The 19419-nt window shown below is 38.2% G+C and overlaps 6 protein-coding genes across 6 annotated transcripts; 2 read left to right on the top strand and 4 right to left on the bottom strand.

The window, feature by feature from the left end:
• Nucleotides 1-556: 556 nt before the first annotated feature.
• LOC128731038 (solute carrier family 35 member F6) lies at nt 557-2934 on the bottom strand. The gene is made up of 5 exons (XM_053824132.1): nt 2669-2934; nt 2397-2544; nt 2011-2164; nt 1350-1637; nt 557-1281 (listed from the first exon to the last, which is right to left on the bottom strand). Exons 1-5 carry the CDS (start codon nt 2743-2745, stop codon nt 797-799), a joined length of 1152 nt encoding a protein of 383 aa, XP_053680107.1. The 5' UTR covers nt 2746-2934; the 3' UTR covers nt 557-796.
• A 484-nt stretch (nt 2935-3418) lies between these two features.
• LOC128720444 (multiple inositol polyphosphate phosphatase 1) lies at nt 3419-5047 on the top strand. The gene is made up of 3 exons (XM_053814113.1): nt 3419-3617; nt 3691-4648; nt 4711-5047. Exons 1-3 carry the CDS (start codon nt 3419-3421, stop codon nt 4904-4906), a joined length of 1353 nt encoding a protein of 450 aa, XP_053670088.1. The 3' UTR covers nt 4907-5047.
• A 723-nt stretch (nt 5048-5770) lies between these two features.
• LOC128730816 (transmembrane emp24 domain-containing protein eca) lies at nt 5771-6845 on the bottom strand. Its single transcript, XM_053823895.1, has 4 exons — nt 6596-6845; nt 6381-6512; nt 6085-6320; nt 5771-6008 (listed from the first exon to the last, which is right to left on the bottom strand). The coding sequence occupies exons 1-4, from the start codon at nt 6729-6731 to the stop codon at nt 5859-5861; spliced, it is 654 nt and encodes a 217-aa protein (XP_053679870.1). The 5' UTR covers nt 6732-6845; the 3' UTR covers nt 5771-5858.
• A 321-nt stretch (nt 6846-7166) lies between these two features.
• Nucleotides 7167-8171, top strand: LOC128731345 (DDRGK domain-containing protein 1). The gene is made up of 3 exons (XM_053824457.1): nt 7167-7274; nt 7331-7818; nt 7885-8171. The coding sequence occupies exons 1-3, from the start codon at nt 7178-7180 to the stop codon at nt 8155-8157; spliced, it is 858 nt and encodes a 285-aa protein (XP_053680432.1). The 5' UTR covers nt 7167-7177; the 3' UTR covers nt 8158-8171.
• A 101-nt stretch (nt 8172-8272) lies between these two features.
• On the bottom strand, nt 8273-9523 carry LOC128720417 (histone-lysine N-trimethyltransferase SMYD5). Its single transcript, XM_053814086.1, has 2 exons — nt 9098-9523; nt 8273-9032 (listed from the first exon to the last, which is right to left on the bottom strand). The coding sequence occupies exons 1-2, from the start codon at nt 9508-9510 to the stop codon at nt 8273-8275; spliced, it is 1173 nt and encodes a 390-aa protein (XP_053670061.1). The 5' UTR covers nt 9511-9523.
• Nucleotides 9524-9789: 266 nt separating this feature from the next.
• LOC128720319 (chitobiosyldiphosphodolichol beta-mannosyltransferase) lies at nt 9790-11286 on the bottom strand. The gene is made up of 3 exons (XM_053813984.1): nt 10742-11286; nt 10113-10682; nt 9790-10051 (listed from the first exon to the last, which is right to left on the bottom strand). Exons 1-3 carry the CDS (start codon nt 11284-11286, stop codon nt 9838-9840), a joined length of 1329 nt encoding a protein of 442 aa, XP_053669959.1. The 3' UTR covers nt 9790-9837.
• Nucleotides 11287-19419: the final 8133 nt, after the last annotated feature.

Here is a 19419-nt window from a genome sequence, read left to right as displayed (position 1 = left end):
GGTGAGTGAGGAAAACACGTTGATCAGATGATAATTCTTAATTTATCAACATTATGCGTTTTTAAATCGGACACGCACTTCTTTCAATGAACATTTGGATAATATTCACATTTATATGATATTTTTACAATTAATTTCACAACGTGAAACGTGCATTAAATAAAGCTTCAATAAAACACGTTTGATACCAACAATCCGAATCAAAACAATCGTTACATACACAATTTGACAACGTAAATGTCATTGTTTGCATTCAAATATTACATTTGTAAGCCCTTTACCGTTGGTGTAGTTAAATATAAGATGATTTATTTGACTAATGCAATACTGAGTATTTTGAATCATGTTTTATGAAAAACCATAAATTAATTCTTTGTTAACATATCTGCTAACGCTTAAACCTCTCAATGATATTGGCCTGATCCAGGAGACAGTAAATCCATTTTGGCTAAGCACCGTCGTTTCCCATCATATAATACCGATCTTTTTGATGTTCTTTCAACACTTTTAATACATTTCATCCAAAGCGAGCCTATCTTGAGATTGGCAGCTGATCAAAAGGTACCAATGGTTGATAAAATTATTGAATAAAATGGTTCAAAGAATACACTCCGGTACGCCAGAAAAATGTTTGTTTTATATTTATTCCCCTACCAATCAAGAGTGGATTTTGTGAGACATTTCTTTGATACACATACATCAGAGAGTATCAAAATAAGAACTACAACATTAAACATACATGAAACGATTTTCCAAATATCTGTCGGATCAGTTATCCCTTAGCAGTAGTATCAGTCTAACGGTCCGGTTCGTCCGCTTGCCGGTTTATTATTACCTCACTCATCCGATCAGACGACTGTCGCCCTATACGCAGTAACAGAGCAACTTTCAATCGCCGGTAGGTTTGAAGAACCACAATATCATTGTACAGGCACATCCCGAACAAAAGCCCGGCGAAGCCTATGAGCTGCAAATAGTGAAACTTTTGCCAAACTAGCAGCAGTGAAACCATCCAGACGACTAGAGTGCGCACAGAGTCGAGTACCATCCGAGTGGTTGCGGATATCTCCTTTGTCACGCTGATTCCCGCGAAGTTGAAGAAAGCAATTGACACAATCATACCACATATGGCCATGATTAGTTGATAATTGTTGCCCAACTGTGCGAGTGCATCGGGCAGATCCTCAAGTACACCATGTGCATTACTGTTGAATGGATACATCACATGAATGAAGTACATTGGCAGCAGTAATGTACCTAGCACGGAAAAGCCGAAGAAACCTAAATCGATAGAAACAAAAAACTCAATTTAAATTGACCCAATCGACCACGCTGCCGATGATGCAAACCTTCCCATCCTACGGCCTGGAGAGCTGGAATATTCAACGCGGTAACATAGTATTCTTCGTACACCATCTGCACCGCAGTGATAATTTGTGCCAGTATGATCAGCAAATCGCCAGTGATAACATTGTTCTTTGTGTATTGCGAGCCCGTATTGTCGTTCGACACCACATCAGACAAACCGACGACTACGAGGCCCACCATAATGAAGCCAATTCCAAACCATTCTCGTTTAACTAATGTACGGTTGAGAAATGCGACGCTCAGTATAGCCACGAAAATAATGACTGATCCTGTGGAAAAGAAATGAAAAAAATATAGTTTCGCAACAAGTGGTTGTGTAAGCAATTTGCTGTTTTTCAATGGCTTCACATTTGCCGTAATTTTGACTACATAAGCGCTGCTGATGTTGAAGTTGAAGCTAACATGTAGTTTTTACAATATTTTCAACTAATCAGAAACAAATGGAAACATTAGATTTTAATTGAATAATTTACTTGTTTTAATGCGAGAAAGTTGTTCTTGACAATAAGAAAAATGATTTTAACGTAAAAGCAAAAACAAAATAAAACAGTGAGTCATTGTTCAATGACCATGTGATGTTCTGATTCAACAAAACTGAAATTACGACCAGAACTAACAAAATTCTTTATAAATATCACTTACCTCTTAGCAGCTGGAAACTAGAGGGGTAGGTCAGATTGAGACCAACATACATTATGGAAGTCGCCAACATATCGCACATAGCTGGCACAAACAAGATGAACGGACTAAACTCACGATTGCCTTGGACGAGATCATGCCGGTCTTCGGCACCATTCTATAAATGAAAAGATGCAAAAAAAAGAATGATGTAAAGAGGCAAACACAGAGAAAGAGTAACACAGGAAAGGCGTATGATAGTACACATCGCTGCTGATAAGACGTTATTAGCATGTGAAAAGGAAGCATGCTTTAATGCACAAAAGTATTGCATATTTTGTTCTGAAATATACTTATGTTTTATGGACCGTTTTGATCATTCTCTCTCATTATTAATAGAAAAAACTCACATTTTTACGACGCATGTGATAGTACACGGCTTTGAAGGTGAGTAAACAAAGAAACTCTCCAAGAAACATCGCACACGCCTGCACGAATGGATGCTGGAATCGTCTCACTTGCCCATCTGATCCTTCGGATTCGATGTTATCAGCCCATCTGTAATGTAACAATCATGTATCCTTACAATAGACGCGGCACAGTTCCATAACTTTACAGACTGTAGTTGGAGTTTTTTTTTCTAATAATTTCCAACAAAACTAGAAAGAGACATTACACTTACTTTGTGCTTAGAGTATTGATGGAGCCCGTTACTACCATAGTAAGTGCGAATAAGAACTGCTTCTGCGACCAGGCCATTTTGTTTCTGTTGCAGATAAAGTTTGCACCGATCGAAAGTTAACAAATGACGCAGGTAAACAAACAACTTTGATAAACAAAAACGCGTACGATAATACAATAAAGGTTGAGAAGAAGAAGAAGCTTTACACCAAAGCTATCTCGAAAGCCCTGAACAAAGAAATGCAACGCCCAGTCACAAGTGATAGATTCTAGTGTGGCTCCAGCGCTCTATTCCGCGAATTGCATGGCACTAGAACATGGGTAGAACAATGCGGGTCGATAAGTTTTTTGTTATTGCTCTGTGGGACAACCCACAGTCCCAGCTGATCACAAACAACGCACTGTAATGGTGATGATTAAAGCTAGATCAAAGTGACAATAAACGCCGATAGATTTTTTGTAACGTTTTACCTCGCTTTAGTTGTAGTGTTAGTTTTTCTAGAAATTAAAAAACCCTAAGTGGTAGGGAAATCGAACTTTCATAACAAGTTTAATGGAAAGAACTGAAATGAACGAATAAATCAGAGCATCTGATTTCACAGCATTTTTGACGTACAAACTCACAGCATCATGTAACATCATCTACAATGTAAGCAAATGTTGTTATTTGGCGTAAATAAATAATGCACAAGTACGGTGGCAGCATCAACGAAACGTTCTACCGTTTGATACTTATTTCGGTGTTCACATTATGCTGCCACAAATTACGTCGAATTATGTTGTAACTTTGGTAGTGCTTTTATGCCTAGGTTGTTCCCTGGTACCGCCTGCTCTTGCTGACCGGTGGTGTGCTGATAGTTCCAAAGATATCGTATTTCGCCGACTTGGAACCAAGACGCCTTACAGACACGTGCAAAATAAAGATGTACGAAACATCGCCACAGTCGACGGTATCCTATCATAAGCGAATTATTACAATTTACAACACTGTACAATTATAATTTATCTTGCTCGTCTTCTCAGGTTGCAACGTGAGTAAAATTTGGGGATTGTTCCGTCATGGCACACGAAACCCTTCGAAAAGCATCATCGAACATATGCATACAACATTAGTGGAGCTGCAGCGAGATATTCTGGAAAATGGACGGTTATGTCGCGAACAGTTGAATATATTTGAGCGGTGGAAGCCACAGATTAAGCTGGAAGATGCAAAACTGCTGGTGCGTGAAGGGGCTGACGAGCTGTATAACCTAGGCGACAGAATACGTAAAAGGTTCGCACAACTTATGCCCGAAAGCTACGATGAAACAATTTTTCGCTTCAAGTATACTAAAACTGAGCGTGCAGAGTATAGTGCACGAAACTTTACACGTGGACTTTTTGGACGTGATGAACTTATCGAATATCCGGAAGCCCTGGGACGGGACCCAGTACTTCGATTTTATAAGGGTTGCGATAAGTGGAAAAAAACAGTTAAAGAAAACCCGTACTCATACCGTGAAGTGGATCGTTTCGGAGGGTCTAAGGAAATGAGAAGCGTTATTGAAAGGTTGTCTAAACGAATTGGTACATTCGTTAGTCCTGAAGAAGCTCGCGCTGTGTATCAGACGTGTGCGTTTGAAACTGCATGGAATGAAAGATACATTTCACCCTGGTGTCTATTATTCGACAAGGAAAGTATCACAACGATGGAATACAACGAAGATTTAAAATACTATTGGATAGATGGGTACGGTTACGCACTAACATATCAGCAAGCTTGTTCGGCATTCACCGATCTTTTCGCAAGTTTCGACAACGTACAAAGTTCTCAGTTTACATTCTATTTTACGCATTCGGGAACGCTTCTGAAATCCATGGCATTTTTAAATTTATATAAAGATGACGAGCCACTGACCGCGAATTATAATCGTCATAAAAGAAGGTGGCGAGTTAGCCATATTGATGCATTTGGATCCAACCTGTACTTTGCCTTGTACAAGTAAGTGTATTATCGAGATTCAAACAAACATTCGCTTGTAACTATAATCTTATTTACTGTAGGTGCCCGAACCAAACGCAATCCATTGCTCTTTATCATCAGGAAAGACTTACACATATTCCGGGATGCCCAGAAGGTGCATTGTTTTGCAATTATGACCATTTTAGACAACTTTATGACGAACGGATTCAGCAATGTGATTTGAATACTATGTGTTCCGACCCGCATGTGCCTAGCTTGAAAAGAGATGAGCTTTAATTATATGTTGCATCGTTAAGACACCAATGTAAATATATGTTTTAGCACATGAAATAATTATTTCATGCAAATGCTTTTGCAAACTACGTTATTGTGTAGCCTATTGGTTTGAAAAGTGCTTTTATATAACAAAATAAAACATTACGCACACGAAACATTTAATTTTTGATTGTTAGTGCCATACCTAAAATGCAAAGAAATCTATTTATCTGATTATCGAGCAAAAATTTCTACAATCAGTCATTGTTGGCGGGCTCAACTTAATCTTATCTTTTCGAAAAGATATGCATACTCAAATATACGGCGTCAATCGCACTTTTGATATACAGTGAGTGTTTGTACGTCGGAAAGGCAGAGGATGCATTTGGATCGAACCTAAAATGAACTTCTCTGACGTTGTGTTGGAAGCTCCGCTTATTTTGGAGAAATCGGCATTCCCGTCATCAGTGCTTTTATTTTTTCAACGGCAAAATAGTAAAGACGAGTACTGCGGTGCTATTTACGCATCTGAAGAAACTTTCCGTCCAAATTATGAACGCATTAGACTAAAGCGTTTATCTGTGCTTAACCTGTAATTTTCAAAAGATACCTACGATGGCAAAGTTTCACACGTATTAACTACTTATTTTTTCATTTATTCCCAGATGTTTTTGCGTTATCTGCCGATCCGACATAAAATACAACAATCAACGAAGGACTTTAAGGTGTGAACATGTGTTTCATATCAAGTGCATAAAGCAATGGATTTCACTGCAAAACATTTGCCCAGTTTGCAGGATTGATCTAAACTAAGCAGACACAAAACTCACAGACATTTAATAAACAGTCGAAAATGATAGCATAATTAGACGGTTATTAGTTAACAATGATCTTCAATTCGAGCCAATCACATTGGTCCAATTTTACAAAGTTTATTACCATTGTGATTCACATTGCCATGTGCTTTGTTTAATTAAACTAACTTCTTTGCTTCAAAGAAGCTCTTAAGATGCCTCATTTGCCAGAATCCCATTATCACGAGTACTATTGTCTGAGCTAAAGACCACCACAAGACGCGCTGGTTGGTGCTATCGCTTGTTTGACGGAAACGTTCCTCGCGATACTGTAGGACAACAAATAAAAGTTGAATAAACTTGTGGTGAGAAACCAGGCGCAGCAGTCAAGTCAGCTGTACTTACTCTTTGATAGTTTTGTTCCTTCGTAATTTGATCCACTTGATCCAAAAGTTGCCGAATGCGTAGTTGCAGTTCAGTTAATTTTTCTTTTTGAGCAACATTCGCATAATCGATGGTATGTTCACCGACTTGAATATCCAGGTGAACACGAAGCTGTGAACCACTGAACCATGCGGTACTATTGGAATACATACAAAGTACGTGTTCTCCAGGGATGTGGGAGGTGAACGAAATCCGTCCTGGAAATCAATAACAAAATCTTAAATATGAAAACAAACACAATAATATGTTTTACGCACCTTCGGAGCTGTAGACGCGCGATAGGATTATTTTATCGTCTGGGTCCTTGATTTCTACGTGCATTCCAATTCCAGGGGATGATGGCATGAATCCTCCGGACCGGGGGTCGTACAGTTCCACCTTGTAATTAGCTGGTGTAGGAAAAATACATTTTTATTAGGCTTCTCTTGTTGTCTATCGAAACCGCTAACTTTATAGGATTTAATCAGCTTACCTACTACGGTGGTTTCATCCGGTATTTCTTCGATGAAACATTTACGTTCGGTTTCACCAATGTGAAAGTATAAAGCATTCGAAAGAGGGAAAACTAACAGTGTAGCAAGCACTGTAATAATACTAGTGCTTATCATTCTAATTTGCGCTTGTTTTAGAAGAATAAATAGGAAATTCAACTACGGCCTCAAAAATACGATAGCGCTATGTATATATTTTTTCGACACGTCAATCGAATTTAGAAAGCACCATTTGGCACCAAGCCTCCGATTGACTTATGTTGTCAACTATCAAAAAATATACGATGCATAATGTCAAGGTGGGATACTTTTGTAAAAGAAATGCACTTTTGTTTACACGCTTAAAAAAACGAAGTAATCAGAAAAAACCAATAAAGATAGTTACGTTCATCTTACGCTCATTGTCTTCTTTGAATTAAATTTTGATGGTTATTCTATTGATAGAAAATGTAATTTAAACCATGATCCAATCTGTCAGATGCAACAAACAGTATGTCAAACGTATTGAACAGCATAACAATCAACATAACTTTACCCATAGCTCCAGCATACAGGTTTGGAAAATGGATTTAATATTCCTTGTTGGAATCGCAATCGCACTGCTGATTGTCTTGTTAACGCTTGTGTTTCTGAACAAAAACAAAGCGAAGAAAAGCGAGGGTATGTATTTATTTCGCTGGGAAAAACATGCAATTTGCATTGTTCATCTCTTTTAGATGCATCACCTGCTGCAGCACAAAACGAAGAAAATGTTCCACGTCGCGCACAGGTTGTTCGAAATCAGCGTAATCGTGCTAGGGTCGCACAAGTAGCTGAACCGGTTGATAACTCAGAAGAGGAAGATACGATTCCTCAAGCACAGCATGACTATGGCAGCGAAAAAATTGGTGCAAAAAAACGAGCGAAGCTAGAAGCAAAGGCTGAAAAGAAAGCTCACCGTGAGCAGGAGCATCGATACCGCGAGGAGCAAAAGAAAAAGGAAGTTCTTCTAGAGGAGGAACGACGGAAGCAAGCAGAAAAAGAAGAAAAAGAGGAAAAGGATCGCGAGGAGGCGGAAAGATTGGCCCGTGAAGAGAAAGAGCGAAAAGATCACGAAGAATACCTCAAGCTAAAGCAAGCATTTAACGTCGAAGAGGAAGGTTTTGAAGAAGAGAACGCCGATCAGCAGGAAAATAGCCTACAAGAATTTATCACTTTTATTAAGGTAATTTCTTCAATGCAATATTCTAAAAAGAGGAATTTGCCCTATATGTTTTTTTTTATTTCAAAGGATAACAAAGTTGTGGTACTGGAAGATTTGGCCGTTCATTTCAAACTAAAAGTACAAGCCGTTATCGATAGAATTGGGGAATTGCAAAAAGAAGAACGAATCACTGGCGTTATTGATGATCGAGGCAAATTCATCTACATATCGGAAGAAGAGCTCAAATCCGTGGCCAAATTCATCAAACAAAGGGGCCGTATTTCTATTACGGAGTTAGCTGAGAGCAGCAACCAGCTCATCAATTTGACTCCGCTGTTAGCTTCTGAAAGCGCTTGTTAGATATATGAAGTGATACGAAGAAATATGTTAAAAATACTTAAAAAATTTGTTTGCCGTTCCTTGAACATTTTGAATTTATTTTCTAGTTGTTCAGCACATTCCAACGATGTAATATTTAGTCGGAGTCTTCCATATCCTCATCGTCATCTTCCTCTTCGTCCGATGTTTCATCTGGGTCGTGGATTTGACTTTCACATTTTTCGCACTGACATATGAATAGGTAATACTCTCTTAGAGCCTTCTGACGTGAATGTCGTGACCTTTCTAAATTACACTCATCTAAATAAGAAATAGAAATTTCTTCTCCAGGTTCTATGTCTCGTGTAGCTTTCAATGCGAGCACGTGATTTGAGTAAGGGAATACCGATTCAGCATTAGGTGCACAACTATGATTGACTTTACTTTGCATAATATACAGCGCTGAGCCTTCATTATTGAGGAATGAGCCTACCGCATCATCCATTTTACTGTAAAGGTCGTCTATAAGATCGTCTACGGATTTGCGCTCCGCTTCGTTTATTTCACATGCTGAAACGTTTTTCACCCAATCACCAAATGAACTCGTGCCTATTCCTTGCCCGTTTGTACCAACCAGTGCTACTAGACTCTTAAAACCGTCGATGTTTAACCAATTGAGCCGATCGTCAGTTTCCACTTTAAATGCCTTGCAAAAAAGCGTGTGCAATTCTGCTATCTGCGACGTGAATTTTTCACCGAGCATTTTGTGAAAAATAAACAAATCTTCGTTTACAGATTTATGAACAAATTCCTGAAACTGCTCCCTTAGCTTTAGTGGATCTTTTGCCTGTCTAAAAAGACCTACAATTTTCACGAACAGCATAATACCACATGTTTCAGGTGGATAGTGCATTTTTCTACAAAGCAACATAATTAAAATAAATATGAATATTCCTGTAGTGATATATCTACTTTTACTTACTTCCAAAATTCCACCAAAATGTTAATCGGATGGTTTTCATTTAACGCATCGTCCCCCAGACAGACGGCTGCATGGTATCGGTTTAACGCGTTGTTCAGGCAATCGCTGCTGCAATATAAAACTCCGCATTGCTGGCACTTTGTATGATTAGAAAGAAGTGGTTCTACCGTGCAGCATTCTGTTCTAGGCAACAGAATACTTGGATCATTCGCCAATCGTTGAGCGTTTCTCTCGGCTGTTTCCAGTGGGCGAAGACAATACTCGCACGCTAAGTAGCCGTACGCAGCGTTCCAAGAATATTGGCAGGATATTAGGGGTTCTTCTTCTATTATAATAGTTCCCTGTCGTATTAGTTCCGTAGCGTAAAGTCCACGACCTTTTTCCGCGGTCGATTTAAGGATTACTTTTTCCATTTCGCTCGCGAAAACGTGCACCTTTTCACGCGGTCGGTTTATTTGACATTTACAGCAGTGCGACCATCTAACTAAATATTACAAAAAATGGCACTGTTGCCAAAACATTATTATATTGATAACAATACTGAGATTCAAAAAGAATGGTTACAAACAACAATATTAATGGAATCGATTCATTGTTTTATATAACGCGGCTTTTATAATTCTCAAATCTTTTGTTTTCAAATAGGACTAAGTTATTTCTATAAAATCATGGTTATTTTTATCACTAATTCCAAATTTATTTTGAACTTCTTTTACGGTTACTTTCCAAATCGAAACAAGTTAGTTCTTAAGCACAGGCAATGCGACATTTTTCCAATTTTCCGACCATCTAAGCGCTTGAAACTGCTTAAGCTGTTTTTGTATGTTCTGCTTCATGTTGGTCAAGGCAATATTATTTGGGAAATCCATAAACCAGCTGTTGATCTGTTCTGCCAATTCCTGGTAGTGTTGGAAAACGAACCCATTCTCTCCATGTTTCACAAGCTCATCAATGCTGAAATACATAGCGTCATAGAAAATCAAGCTCTGAATTAAATTTTATACAACATACATACCAATTGAAATCTATGGCACAAACTGGTAATCCTGATCCAAACATATCAACCACTTTCATAGGTAAATCTAGACCACTGGAACTGTAGTGAAGGCAAACTCCTAAGTCACTACTAGCCAGTAATTTTGGATAATCTTCGTTTTCAAGCCAGGGCATATCCACTTGGACCTTCTTCCATGGCTTAGAATCCACTATGTTACGAAATCTATCTTTAAGAGGTCCTTTACCAGTGATTATGCATACAAGCGACGGATAGTGCGTAGGTTGTTCATTGGCATTCTGTTCATATTGATCAAGCGCACTAATTAACATGCTGAAATCCTCATCTGGTGTCCAGCTAGTACTGGAAATCAATAACCCAGGTCTCGAATCCAGTAGTTTTATCTCACCATTTCGATATTTTGCAGTAAATGCTGTACGTTCTATAATATCCGATGTTTCTGTTTGCTCAAGTATTTGTTTCGATTTAAAGGCACTTATGGTTTCTCCCAGCCGAAGTAAGAGATTATGCTTTTCTTGCAGAGATATGCTTTGAAACTGTTGAGGAGGACGATCATACAACACAGTAGCCCTTTAAATAAATTAAATAGTTACCTACTACGCTGCAAAATATCATCAATTATAGCTTACCTCACATTCCATCGAGTCTGCAAATCCACTTTCATAGATTTTGTTACACACAAATTATCTGCTGCTTTTGCTCCAAAATATGCCTCAATTTTCTTTGCAAAACTTACAATCAATGAATTTGGAGATTCGAGTGCCAGAATGGAGTATGTATAATTATGCCAATCAATAATAAGCTTGGATCGGGCAAATAGGCAGTAAAAATATGCAACAATTATAGCAGGAATCGCGGGAGGATTTTGGCAGAGAATAAACTTGGGTTTACGAATACTGATCAGCGTGATCAGCAATCCAAGAGTTTGCCAAACTGTTTTGAAGATATACTTTAAGATGCTCGGCAATTCCAGTTCTGGGAAGGGGTTGAGCTCATGAATTCGCACATTTGGACTGTTTCTTATATCTTCTAGTGGCGGAGTATGGACGTAACCAATGAAATCCACCGAAAATTCGTTCTCCGATAGGCTTTTGACGTGATATTGCATACGAGGACTGCGCCCTATGTCCCCCAAAACAATAACACATGCGTTTTGCTCATTCTTGTTGTTCATGTTTAACAGCTCAACTTAACAATATCAACTTTATAAATTATTAGATCAAAACATTTCTAGTACGCGTTAGTTATAACGTGGCGCAACAGGCAACCGAAACTGGTTTGTTTACATCAAAGCTGTCAACGATATTTATTGAACTACTTCATTGATTACATGCAGTTCTGGAATTATCATAGTTAATGATTTATGGCTCGGTAGCTTGATGACAAAATGTAATTAAATTTGTTCACGATATATCTAATTTTGTCAATATCATACAAAATATAAAAATGAATAAATTAATTTGAATTTGTCATGTTCAACAAGAAATCGAGCTTGTGGATATGGGATTATATACTCAAAACAATTATTGCAGTTTTGGACTGCTATAATCAACGGTTTTTGGCATTTAAACTTATGTTTGGTGGCAAAGCAAGCTTACCTGAACAGACATATTGAAAACGCAACGAAGAGCTAAGCAGCTGCGAAACGGAGTTTTGTTGAGGAAAATTTGTGTCTTGTTTGTGTGTGCTGAAAGTTTATACAATGTTTTCAATAAATGGAGCCCGAATTAAAATTTTGGACAAAGAAAATGGGGATAACATTGAAACCGTGAAAGTTAATGCAAACCATATTACGTTTGGTTCACATCCGCTGAACCATTTTCGTTTACATACGCTAGAAGCTGAAAGGCTACATTGCAAAGTGTTTGCCGATTCTCCAAATTCGGTAAAATGCACTAATTGGTACATAATGCTCAGTTTTAGTGATTATAGACCCATTTGCTATGTTTAGGTAATCATCGAAAACTATTCCAAGCACAATCATATCCTATTGAATGGCGTTCCTCAGGAAAACAAAGCAAAACTTAAGAATAACGACGTATTTGAAGTCGCTGGTTCCGTCTTTGAATGGTGCTTTGATTCCAGTAATATCAAAGCTGTACGCAAGCCTGAAAAACATACAGCCAATCAAGATCGTGTTTGCAGGAAAAAGTTGCAACGCGTACGAAGCACAGGAGATTTTACAAAGAAAACGTCAGTTGAATTAAGTATGATGCTGAAGCCAGTTAGATCACGGAAAACTGTTCACAGGTAAGTGAAACTGCGTAATAAGTGTTCGATACTCGTACTTAATATTGTTATAGTAAAAAGCTGTTCATTTAAAAGTGCAATATTGCTTTTCATGCTGGCAAATTTGCAGTTGCTATGCTAGCAAAATTGCTTTAATTGAAGTGGATCGCTAGTATTTAATTTCATATTGTAGTATTCAGTTGTGAATTGGAAAAAAAAATCAAATATTCCCTATTATTATGTGAAATGATAATTCAATACAATGAAAAAGACTAAATTACTCGAATAAAATATCGCTTTTTCATATTTCAGCACTACTGTTACATGCCCTAATAACATCGTTGGTGAACTTGAACTGTGTAAAGAAAATGTTCCTGTTGAGTTGAAAACAAATGAATCAAAGATTATCCAAATGGAAAATAAGGATATGCTTAGCAAAAGTCCTGTCCTTGATGAAGTAAATAGAAAACTGCCACTTACTCCACAACTGAAAACATCCTCTGTAATGCTAACTTCATACACTCCGGTGATTGAACGAAGGCATTTTGCATGTAAAACTCCTATTTCGACATCTAAAAAACCGCCATTTAAAACCAAACCTAACTCTTGCGAAACACCTCGCGCAACAGAATGTTCAGTAAATGTTTCTAATCCGCAAGATTCAATGTTTTTAATCGATCTTACTACACCGAATGGATCATCGAAATCTCCAGCTGCAGTGAACAGATCATTTCCCTGCAAAGTAAAACAGTCTGTAATGTCGAATTCTATTAATTTGATCACTCCTAGCCCTCAGAAGATCAAAAATTCCCTAACAGCATTCAAAGCATCTGCTGATATTCCAAAGATAACACTATTGAAATCAGCAATTAAAAATTCACACGTGCATGGATCGAGTTCGAAAGGTACACCTTTGCTGTCGAAGATCAGAACTCCATCTTCAAAAATGAATTCAATAAGAGCTGATACTCCTAAACAAACCTCAATTTCTGGCAAGAGTAGTTCATCTAAGATCAGAAAGCATTTGATAGCTTCATTGAACAATAGTAAAACCCAATTGAACACAGGGAACACAACGCCGGTACTATCAACAGTTAGTGATGTTTCGATGTCGAGTGAATATAGCAAACATTCCACTCCATTGCATATAGAAAAACAAAACCTCCATGTAAAGAGAAGCATTTTTGCAAGTCCAATGAATCATTTGGAATGCGAACCACTACAAGACGATGACGAAAATCAGATATCCACTAAACGATCGTTAGCGGATGTCACAAACATGGAGGAAACGATGGTAGATAACTCCCCGCTAATTGACATGCACTATATCATCAAAAAACCTAATCGAATAACGCAAGTGAGATCAGCAAAATATTCCGATATTACTCCCCATGAATCCTTGACGGATGAACCAAATCCCATTATTGTGGAAGCAGAGCATACTGCTGGTTTAGCGGATGCTAGTATGGATAGAGTATCTAACTCAATAGTGCATGAAAAATTGACAAGTATAAATGATCCTCCAAAAAGGCTTCAATTTGATCGTAATTCATATGCACCTGCGTTAGAATATTTACCGAACAAAACCCCCGAGAGACGAAAGACTGTGGGGACCTCTCATTATGAATTGTTATCCGTAAGCCCTATATCCGGTATCAATATAAAACCGTTTGGCATCGATACTCAAGAAATTAATAAAAAAGAGAAACCTGAAATTAATTGCTCGGATGGATCATTGGATAGGATTGAGCTTTTAGCGAGTAACGATTTAGAGTCTTTAACAGGCGAGAAATTATTGGTGGGTGACAGTATACCAAACTCACCCCATCTCAGAAAATCTCTTCGTGACACAAGAAAGTTTATTGGCAGTGCTTTTACTTCCCTTAATACATCAAGACCACAACTGGATCTATCAGCGGAAATTGACGAAAGTTTGTTGATCATCGACGAAAATGAAACCGAAAATCTGAACGAAACATACGATGTAGCGAACATGGAGAGTGCTACTGAACCTTTAAAGATCATTGAAGAAGTAACTCTAAGTACTCCTGTGATGGATCGCAAACGCCACGACGAAACTCATGAGAATGTGTCGTCAGACAGTATACTAGAAATTTCATTAGGAAATTCTAGTACGAGGTATGCTATATATGACAGTTAATTAATAGCTATTTGTTTTTATCATTCATTTATGGTTGTCTTTTTTTTTTCAAACTATAGTGTTCAAGAGCAAAATTTTTTAACGACATTGTCCAGTGCTAATCGTTCAGTGTGTGAAAGCAATGTGTAAGTACAGATATAGATTAACAAACTAAGAGTATAAAGAAGAAAAGTGTAGAGAAAATAAACAAATTAAATGGGACTTTTTGAACTTTTTTAGGATACAAGATCAAATTACAAACCCAATAAATGGCGTTGGAGTTCAAAAGCATTTACGAACTCCCAAAATACAGAAGGAAATGACCGAAAATTTGGAGGGATTGAAATCCATTTTCAAAACACCACGGCTGCGGACTACTGATGGTAACACCAGCTTCGGAGGAGTTGCCGAATTGCTCAACACCCCACGCATCACAAATGAAGTAGACCAGCCTTTGAAACAAGATGATGTTAATGAAATCAATGGATCTGTACAAGAAAATGACCATAAAATCGAGGGAGACTTGATCGAATCTGCATCTAAGGACGTTATTGAAGAACCTGCAATTGATGTCGAAGGAAGTAAACTTGTTGATCAAATATCAGCAGAATTGAATGATTCGGCAAATAGAAGCGTTGTTTCAGAAATGAATTTCGTTGGTGTGCGAGATAATTTACGAACTCCCAAAATACAGAAGGAAATGACTGAAAATTTGGAGGGATTGAAATCCATTTTCAAAACACCACGGCTGCGGACTACTGATGGTAACACCAGCTTCGGAGGAGTTGCCGAATTGCTCAACACCCCACGCATCACAAATGAACTGAACCAGCCTATGAAACAAGATGATGTAAATGCAATCAATGGATCAGTACTAGAAAATGATCATAAGATCGAGGGTAACTTGATCGATACTGCATCTAAGGACGTTATTGAAGAACCTGCAATTGATGTCGAAGGAAGTAAACTTGTTGTTGATCAAATATCAGCAGAATTGAATGATTCGGCAAATGGAAGCGTTATTTCAGAAATGAATTTCGTTGGTGTACGAGATAATTTACGAACTCCCAAAATACAGAAGGAAATGACCGAAAATTTGGCGGGATTGAAATCCATTTTCAAAACACCACGGCTGCGGATTACTGATGGTAACACCAGCTTTGGAGGAGTTGCCGAATTGCTCAACACCCCACGCATCACAAATGAACTGGACCAGCCTATGAAACAAGATGATGTAAATGAAATCAATGATCCTACTGAAGAAAGTGTTGAGATGATTGAGGATAACTTGATCAATTCTACTACAAAGGACGTTATTGAAGAAAAAGCAATGGATGTCGAAGGAAGTGAACTTGTCGATCAAATGTCAGAAGAGTTGAATGATTCGTCAAACGGAAGCGTTATTTCAGAAATGAATTTCGTTGGTGTACGAGATAATTTACGAACTCCCAAAATACAGAAGGAAATGACCGAAAATTTGGCGGGATTGAAATCCATTTTCAAAACACCACGGCTGCGGATTACTGATGGTAACACCAGCTTTGGAGGAGTTGCCGAATTGCTCAACACCCCACGCATCACAAATGAAGTGGACCAGCCTATGAAACAAGATGATGTAAATGAAATCAATGATCCTACTGAAGAAAGTGTTGAGATGATTGAGGATAACTTGATCAATTCTACTACAAAGGACGTTATTGAAGAAAAAGCAATGGATGTCGAAGGAAGTGAACTTGTCGATCAAATGTCAGAAGAGTTGAATGATTCGTCAAACGGAAGCATTGTTTCAGAAATGAATTTCGTTGGTGTGCGAGATAATTTACGAACTCCTAAAATACAGAAAGAAATGACGGAAAATTTGGAGGGATTGAAATCCATTTTCAAAACACCACGGCTGCGGATTATTGATGGTAACACCAGCTTCGGAGGAGTTGCCGAATTGCTCAACACTCCATGCATCACAAATGAAGTGAACCAGCCTATGAAACAAGATGATGTAAATGAAATCAATGATCCTACTGAAGAAAGTGTTGAGATGATTGAGGATAACTTGATCGATTCTACTACAAAGGATGGTATTGAAGAAACAGCAATGGATGTCGAAGGTAGTGAACTTGTCGATCAAATGTTAGAAGAGTTGAATGATTCGGCAAACGGGAGCATTGTTTCAGAAATGAATTTCGTTGGTGTGCGAGATAATTTACGAACTCCCAAAATACAGAAGGAAATGACCGAAAATTTGGCGGGATTGAAATCCATTTTCAAAACACCACGGCTGCGGATTACTGATGGTAACACCAGCTTTGGAGGAGTTGCCGAATTGCTCAACACCCCACGCATCACAAATGAAGTGGACCAGCCTATGAAACAAGATGATGTAAATGAAATCAATGATCCTACTGAAGAAAGTGTTGAGATGATTGAGGATAACTTGATCAATTCTACTACAAAGGACGTTATTGAAGAAAAAGCAATGGATGTCGAAGGAAGTAAACTTGTTGATCAAATATCAGCAGAATTGAATGATTCGGCAAATGGAAGCGTTGTTTCAGAAATGAATTTCGTTGGTGTGCGAGATAATTTACGAACTCCTAAAGTACAGAAGGAAATGACGGAAAATTTGGAGGGATTGAAATCCATTTTCAAAACACCACGGCTGCGGACTACTGATGGTAACACCAGCTTCGGAGGAGTTGCCGAATTGCTCAACACCCCACGCATCACAAATGAACTGGACCAGCCTTTGAAACAAGATGATATAAATGAAATCAATGATTCTACTGAAGAAAGTGTTGAGATGATTGAGGATAACTTGATCGATTCTACTACAAAGGATGGTATTGAAGAAACAGCAATGGATGTCGAAGGTAGTGAACTTGTCGATCAAATGTCAGAAGAGTTGAATGATTCGTCAAACGGAAGCATTGTTTCAGAAATGAATTTCGTTGGTGTGCGAGATAATTTACGAACTCCCAAAATACAGAAGGAAATGACTGAAAATTTGGAGGGATTGAAATCCGTTTTCAAAACACCACGGCTGCGGACTACTGATGGTAACACCAGCTTCGGAGGAGTTGCCGAATTGCTCAACACCCCACGCATCACAAATGAAGTGGACCAGCCTTTGAAACAAGATGATGTAAATGAAATCAATGATCCTACTGAAGAAAGTGTTGAGATGATTGAGAATAACTTGATCGATTCTACTACAACAGACGGTATTGAAGAAAAAGCAATGGATGTCGAAGGTGGTGAACTTGTCGATCAAATGTTAGAAGAGTTGAATGATTCGGCAAACGGAAGCATTGTTTCAGAAATGAATTTTGTTGGTGTGCGAGATAATTTACGAACTCCCAAAATACAGAAGGAAATGACTGAAAATTTGGAGGGATTGAAATCCATTTTCAAAACACCACGGCTACGGACTACTGATGGTAACATCAGCTTCGGAGGAGTTGCTGAGTTGCTCAACACTCCACGCATCACAAATGAAGTGGACCAGCCTATGAAACAAGATGATGTTAATGAAATCAATGGATCTGTACAAGAAAATGATCATAAGGTCGAGGGCAATTTGATCGATACTGCATCTAAGGACGTTATTGAAGAACCTGCAATTGATGTCGAAGGAAGTAAACTTGTTGTTGATCAAATATCAGCAGAATTGAATGATTCGGCAAATGGAAGCGTTATTTCAGAAATGAATTTCGTTGGTGTGCGAGATAATTTACGAACTCCCAAAACACAGAAGGAAATGACGGAAAATTTGGAGGGATTGAAATCCATTTTCAAAACACCACGGCTGCGGACTACTGATGGTAACACCAGCTTCGGAGGAGTTGCCGAATTGCTCAACACCCCACGCATCACAAATGAAGTGGACCAGCCTATGAAACAAGATGATGTAAATGAAATCAATGATCCTATTGAAGAAAATGTTGAGATGATTGAGGGCAACTTGATCGATTCTACTACCAAGGATGGTATTGACGAACTGGCGATGGATGTTGAAAGGAGCGAACTTGTCAATGAAATGCCAGAAGAATTAAATCGTACGGCCAACCAGAATATTGTTCCAGACACCGGCTGTGTTGACATGATGGTTGCTTTACAAACATCTAATGAAAGGATCATAGCTGATTCTCATAGTAATGAAATTGATATTGCTGATATATCTGAAATATCAAATCTTAAGAATTGTACACCATTGAGCAGTCTGGTACAGAGCAAAAATGCAAGAAAAAGACGATTATATTCAAAACAGGCTGTTGAAACTGAACTAACTACAGTTGCTACGGAAAGCGATAGTCCACATCGAAGCATAAGTTCCGAAGAATATTTGAACATTTTGAACTCTCCTGAATCGAAACGCAATGTGGTGAAACCAAAAGATATTGATGTACCGAATGAAGTGATTGTAAATGAATTATTACCAGAACGCAGGCGTCCTGTTCGCGCCTGTCGTAGTAAGATTGAAAGTCTTGCTTACAGTGTCTTGGCTGGCGCATCTCCAGAATTGAAGTATGTGAAACAAAAGCAAATCACAAAAATTTCACTTACTGCTATTAAAGAAGATGGAATTCAGTCTCCGGTACCTGGAAATTCTCGTAAAGTAGCCTTCAACGAAGAGGTTTTTGTAAGAGAGATCAATTCACCTAATATTGTAGGGGATGTTATACGCAAAACGGGTCGAAGTAAACAAGCTAAAAAGGAAATTGAGCGGTCAAACGAAATAGATTCTGAAGTAGCGCAAAGTTATCAAATGGATGAAGAAAATGAAAAAAGTTCAAAAGAAAAGAAAAAGCGCGTTGTTAGCAAGGGTCGTCAACAAAAGATCGTCTCTGAACAATCGTCCGCTCTGCCTATAGAAAATCAGAGCCTACCACATATATCGGAAGAACAAATTTCAGTCAAAGAAAACTTGAATGAAGTTAATAA

The sequence above is a fragment of the Anopheles nili genome, chromosome 2 (genome assembly GCF_943737925.1).
Source record: "Anopheles nili chromosome 2, idAnoNiliSN_F5_01, whole genome shotgun sequence".
NCBI lineage: Eukaryota > Metazoa > Arthropoda > Insecta > Diptera > Culicidae > Anopheles > Anopheles nili.
The sequence above is the reverse complement of the archived record's forward strand: the minus strand, read 5'-3'. Positions and strand labels throughout refer to the sequence as shown.